The 6,152-nt window shown below is 56.4% G+C and overlaps 1 protein-coding gene across 8 annotated transcripts in view; it reads left to right on the top strand.

Moving 5' to 3' along the window:
* The first annotated feature begins 1,194 nt into the window (after positions 1-1,194).
* DGKZ (diacylglycerol kinase zeta) overlaps positions 1,195-6,152 on the top strand; it is a 37,607-nt gene continuing 32,649 nt past the window's right edge. For 3 of the 8 annotated variants that reach the window (XR_001882585.1, XM_017858077.1, XM_017858076.1), the window contains exon 1: positions 3,291-3,479. Coding sequence is in view for 6 of the 8 variants with exons in the window: in XM_017858077.1 (XP_017713566.1) it covers positions 3,319-3,479 (161 nt within the window). In the remaining 2 variants the exon portion in view is untranslated. Of the gene's footprint in view, positions 1,504-3,240; positions 3,480-6,152 lie in introns of those variants that run through there. The other 5 variants (XM_017858083.1, XM_017858082.1, XM_017858081.1 and 2 more) reach the window with 4 other exon arrangements.

Raw genomic sequence — 6,152 nt, 5'->3', positions numbered from 1 at the left:
TCCCCACTAGAATCTAAGCTCTGTGAGGATAGAGCCCTGCTTACTTGTTTTTAGAGCTATGCTCTCTGATATGGTACCTGATGCACAGAAGGCATTCAATAAGTATTTATTGAATGAATTAATTTGTAAACCTTCCTATCTCTTCTTTATTCCTCAGATAACACCATGAGCTCAATTATTACTCCTTTTTTTTTTTTTTTTTTCTTGAGACAGTGTCTCACTCTTGTCGCCCAGGCTAGAGGGCAATGGCACGATCTCGGCTCATCGCAACCTCCACCTCCTAGGTTCAAGCAATTCTCCTGCCTCAGCCTCCCAAGTAGCTGTGATTACACACGCCTGCCACCACCATGGGCTCATTTTTGTATTTTTTTTTTTTTTTTTTTTTGAGACGGAGTCTCTGTCACCCAGGCTGGAGTGCAGTGGCCGGATCTCAGCTCACTGCAAGCTCCGCCTCCCGGGTTCACGCCATTCTCCTGCCTCAGCCTCCGGAGTAGCTGGGACTACAGGCGCCCGCCACCACGCCCGGCTAATTTCTTGTATTTTTAGTAGAGATGGGGTTTCACCATGTTGGCCAGACTGGTCTCGAACTCCTGAGTTCAGGTGATCTGCCCACCTCGGCCTCCCAAAGTGTTGGGATTACAGGTGTGGGCAAAAATGCCTGGCCTATTACTCCACTTCACAGATGAGAAAAACTGAGACTCAGAAAAGCTCCCTGACACATGTATTCATTAGTTTATTTGTTTATAACCTACCTTGTCCCAAAAGCTATGTAGAGGACTCTGAGAGGTTTATGACCTGATTCAGGCCACACAGAGCTGGTAAGAGGCAGAACAGGACACATGCCTATGTCTCCAGGCTCCATCCTCATTGCTCATTTCTCTACACCACCATCCTGTATGCCCAGTCCCATGTAAGATGGTATGCTGCACACAGAAGTGCTAGGAAGAGAGCGCTCTTTGAGGGCTGGGCACACCCAGCCATTGTACCTGGTAATTGTCATAAAGTGGGAGACCTCAGCAGGACCAACAGTTGAAAATCAGACAGGTTAAATGGAGAAGAAAACCAGACAGGAGCCCAGGTGCAGATTCCAGCCCAAGCAAGCCCCGTGGCTGCCTCCTGGCTGCTGGGCTGGGCTTGTCCCCACCTGCCCCTTGCTTTCCTGTGCAACTCTTCGCGGCAGCTGGCCCCAGCCAGCGGAAGGCGCCTATGAGCCCTGAGCCTGTGGTCCTCAGCTTGGGCGGCCAGCGGCCTCTAGCACCCCCCCCCCCCCCGACCCCACCCCCGTCAGGAAGCTGCCGAAAGAGGAAGAGAGTCGCCGGGCAGGATGAGCGCACTGGGGCTGGCCACAGCGCCGGGGGAAGCTGCAATGAGGCCTCAGCTCTGGGCCCAGTGGAGGTGCTGGGGACGGAAGAAGGGGAGCGGTCGGGGGCACTGAGGCAGATGTGGCGCTACCGCTCCTGGGACGTGCCACAGATCCCACCAGAGGCACCCCAGACACAGTAGGTACAAGGGGTAGCCTGGGAGTGGGCATGGGACCTCTGTCCCTCTATGAGCCTTTTATCTGAGATGGGGGTTGACAGAAGTAGGGTCACTCATCTGTCATCCAGCACTCTGCAGAGGCACAGAGCAGGGCAAAGGAGCTATTGGCAGGGTACAGGGATGTTTGGACTGTGGGGGAACTGAACTCGAGAGAGGCCAGGAGTTGAGCAAGCTATCAGTGGGGGGATCTGGGAAGAGGAGCCCCCCCCCCCCCAGGAGTGTGGCACTGGATGCTGGAGATTTCTGACCCAGCTGCAAGGCCTTGTGGAGACTCAGTGGGGTCTTCAGTTGCCTCTGATCTCTTCTCTCAGAGCTTGGAGTAAGAGCCATTGGGAAACTTCCCCAAAGGGACCCATCCACCCCAGAGGCCAGTTACCAGGCACACTTGGGGATTGATCTGCCCTCCTCCTGGCCACCCTGTCACCAGTTGCTGGCTGGAGGGCTGGAGCCCCACCTCCCTGATCAGACCTTCTCCCAACTTGCAGGAAACTGGGAGAGGGTTCTGGCCCTCGGGGTGCTGGTTTTTCCTCAAAATCACAGGCTTGCCCGCAGGTCACAGCCCCAAGCACTGGCTATTTGTGGCTGACTAAGGCTGGAAAATAGGCTGCCAGAACCCAATAGGTTGAGGATGGGGAGGATGAAAGTGAAGGTGACACAGGATGTGGCTTGGCAGAGAGGCATGCACACAGAAATAGTGGGCAGCTGGTGCGGGCAGCAGGGTGGTAGGGTTTGGGGAGGTGGAAGACCATGCTTCCCAGCTCCTGGCCTCCCTTTGTCAGCCCTGCGGGGGCCATCAGAAACAGCCCAGGTGTGTGTGATGGCTGTGCCCCCACAGGTGACTGCTTGGGTTCTAATTGCTGTCATTTCTGGAGGGGGACGACCTTGGCTGCATTGGGGAGTGTCTTTGTGTGTGCATGTGAGGTATATTTCTGGATGGGAGTGTGTGTGCATACACACACATATATATGTGAGGGATGTGGCAACCAGTAACCATTGTCCTGGGGGCATCTGCATGTAGGAGAAAGGTGTGTGTTTTGTGTGGGCGTGTGTGCTTGTGAATGGGAGTGTGGTACCTGTTGTCCTTCTGTGTGAGTATTTGTGAGTGTGTAAGGGCTGTGCAGGTGGTTCCCGTAGCATATGAGATCTATAGCAGGAAAATGCGATGTGTTGGGCATGGGTGAGAAGGTTGGAAACCATTGTGAATAGCTGTGGAAGGATGACTTTGTAGGAGAAACTTGTGAGTTCTTTGTTGGTGTGTGTGCAAGTCATTAAGTGACTTTGGTCACTGAATGTGAGAGGCTGGGGTGGGAAGTGTTCGTTTGAGTAATGAGTGGGCATAATTGTTTAAGGGATGTGTTTGCTCTGCGTGCATGGGGAGCACTGTGTGACTTTTGTTTCCCTGAGTGCGATTTGGGGGAGCCAAGGGGGCATGGGTGGAGATTGTGAGTGGTTATGAGTAGGCACAGGGTGTGCAAGAGCGGAGGGGAAGCGGTGACAGCAGCCCTCGAGGGTGTACACATGTGAGCGTGCAGTTGTTTGGTAGCGGGGGGATCGGAGGAGTAAAGACTGAGCATCTGAGCGCGCGCAACGCGAGTGTGCTAGGCCGGGAGATTCAGTCCTATCCAGGCGGGCCGGGCCGGGCTGGGGGCAGGGCTTTCTGCTGCCCCGCCCGTTCGCCGCCCCGCCCCTCGGGCCGCCCCAGCGGGCTGCGGCGCAGCGGGCGTCCGGCAGAGGGCGCTGCGGGNCCGCGGGCCCGCCGCCGGCCGGGGCTAGGGCCGAATGGAGCCGCGGGACGGCAGCCCCGAGGCCCGGAGCAGCGACTCCGAGTCGGCTTCTGCCTCGTCCAGCGGCTCCGAGCGCGACGCCGGTCCCGAGCCGGACAAGGCGCCGCGGCGACTCAACAAGCGGCGCTTCCCGGGGCTGCGGCTCTTCGGGCACAGGTGAGCGGGGCGGCGGCGGGGCAGGCACCGAGGCACCGGCAGGTTACCGCGCCCGCACCGGGGGACATTCCTCGGCCACTGGAGGTCTGGGCCACTTCGGTACTGACACCGAGTCGGGGAGACGCTGGCACCGGCGGCACGAGCCGTCTTGGCGTGGGCACCCACTAAGGGTCATCCCCCAGGGCCGGGACACGGGCGGGATCGGTCGGCTTGGCAGTGTCACCGGGTGGGGGGTAATTCCCTGGCACTGGCAGTCTAGTGCTCCTCATGTGTAGTACCGTGGCAGGGTCGGCTCCCAACCCTCCAGCAGGCAGATGGAATCACCCCAGCCTTCCCGGCACAAGGAGGTAGGGCCCCCAGGACTGGTCACCCACACCTTCTTGGCACGGATAGAACAGGGCCTCTCTGCGCCTCCTGGCACCACTGAGATGGGGATCACACCGTCCTTTGGACTTTCGTGGGACCCGGTTGCCTACCACCACTGTGTGGCATCTGCAGAACGTAGCCCCGTTGACACCGTCACTACACATGGCTTGTCCCCAAGCTCTGGTCACTGGTTTAATTGTTCAACATGTTAAGCCTTTCCTAGGGGTTGGGGGTGCCTGATCATCTGCCCTACCTTGCTCTTATTTAGCGGAGAGACCCCAGCCCATCCCTCTGCTAGGCAGGCAGCATGTCTCCCTCTGCCCTCTTCCAGCCTATGCTAGGAAAGGGATGAGGTGGCTGGAGTCTGGTATCTGTGCTGGCTGTTCAAGCTTCATCTTGCCCCCTCCCGCAGCACTCCAAATGTCACCATCTTGTGCCTGTGACAGAGCTTTGACCAGGACTCTAGCTGGGAACTGGGGGGAGGGTGTGGAAAGACTGAGTGCATGGCAAGTGTACTGCTCTTGGTGGTGAGCCACCTCCTGCCCTCGCAGCGCTGGTGTAAGGTAAGGGATGTGAGGCCCAGGAGTACCTGACCTGGCTCCCTGCGCTGCTTCCTGACCAATCCCTGCCCTTCCCTGGTGGCCAAGGAGCTTGCAGCCAATCAGCCAAGGACCCCAGAACCACCTCCTGAACTCTGACCACTTGGAGTCTGCCCAAGGCCTCCCTCAGTTTTCTGCAGCTGCCCAGACTTGGTGGCATTCATCCCCACCCCGCCCCTAGCTTTGCCCTGCCCCTTCTCCGGGTAGACTTTACCCACCAATAACATGGGCAGTTTTCTCCTGTCGTGTGGGCTGGCATACTCGTGATGCTGACCTGTGCCCTCCACCTGCCTTACCTGGGCCAGGGCCCGCCCTTTGCACCTGCAGTCTGTCTCTGAGTACAGATCTGGATTCTTACACTGGCAGATGGAGCTCCGTGGGCTCCTGTGTTACCACGCAGGCTTCAATGTCATATAAAACAGGGCAGGGAGTGAAACTTCCAGTAGCTCTGTTTTGTCACCCACAGCCCTGCAAGATGGAGCAGTTTACACCCAGCACTGCAGGATGTAGCCTCCAGTGTTCACAGGCTCTGCAGGGGGAGGGAGGGGCGCCACCAGAGGCTTCCTGTTGCTGCCCACAGGGTATCAAGTGTTGGGTTCTTATGACCTGTGGCTGTGCCCCTTCTGAAGGGCACAAGTTTGTGGGTATAGGGATGAGCACGTTTGGGCGGAAGAACAAGAAACCAGAGAACCAACAGATACCTTTATGTAATTCTTTAAAATAAGCAGGGTAGGTGGTATTCTTCCTTTTGTAAAAAAAAAAACCAATTTTTTGTAGAGATGAGATCTCACACAGCATTGCCCAGGCTGGTCTTGAATTCCTGGCCTCAAGCAGTCCTCCGACCTCGGATTCCCAAAGTGCTAGGATTACAGGTGTGAGCCACCGTGCCTGGCCTGTTTGTCCGTTTTTATAGATGAAAGAAACGCGGTCAGAGGGGATTTGCCCAGAGTCACATAGCAAGGAAGAGGTCGAGATAGGATTTGAAGTCAAGTTGGTGTGATTCCAAAATCCACATCCCTTTCTCTATACCAGGATCCCAAACGGAACATTACAGTGGCCAAGGGAGCTTTAAGAAATACGGATTCCTAGATCTTACCCTTGGCGTGTCTGACCCATCAGGTCTGGAGGTGGGGCCTGGGCATTGTTTAAAGTTTCCCAGGTGATTCTGATGTCCCACCAAGTTTGAGAAGCACAGTAGTCCGTCACCCTGGGGAGTGTAAGTGCTCCTACAGGAGGCCTGATGTGAGGAAAGAAAATTCAGCAGCACCTCTGGAAGCATGTAAGGAGTGTCCCTTGTTTGGGAAAACTGTGCTGGGGATAGTGGGGCCGTCAGAAATGTACACATTCAGAGAACCCAGTAGTGTCAGGCAGAAAGCAGCAAGGGAAAACGCTTTCTCCTGGCAGGCCTGGGAGCTCACTGAGGCTGGCCTCCTTCCCCTTGACTTGATGGGGCCAAGGGGTGGGGGCTGGGGGCAGACATGTGGAAAGGTGGAATAGTACACACCTGCTTTGGGTTCTGCCCCCTCCAATGCTGCTTAGCTGGTCCTGCTACCTTTGTTTGTTTGTTGCAGCCTCAGGTAAAAGTCCTCAAAGCCCCATCTGAAACCAGCCCTTCATCTTATCCGAGCTCCATGCTGGCTCTTAACCTGGCTCTTAACCTAGCTCTTGCCTCTCCCCTGACGTCCACCCTCTGCATGTCCCCATCCCG

The sequence above is a fragment of the Rhinopithecus bieti genome, unplaced genomic scaffold (genome assembly GCF_001698545.2).
Source record: "Rhinopithecus bieti isolate Rb0 unplaced genomic scaffold, ASM169854v2 scaffold_46101, whole genome shotgun sequence".
NCBI classification, from domain to species: Eukaryota; Metazoa; Chordata; class Mammalia; order Primates; family Cercopithecidae; genus Rhinopithecus; species Rhinopithecus bieti.
This window is presented reverse-complemented; position numbering and strand designations above follow the sequence as displayed.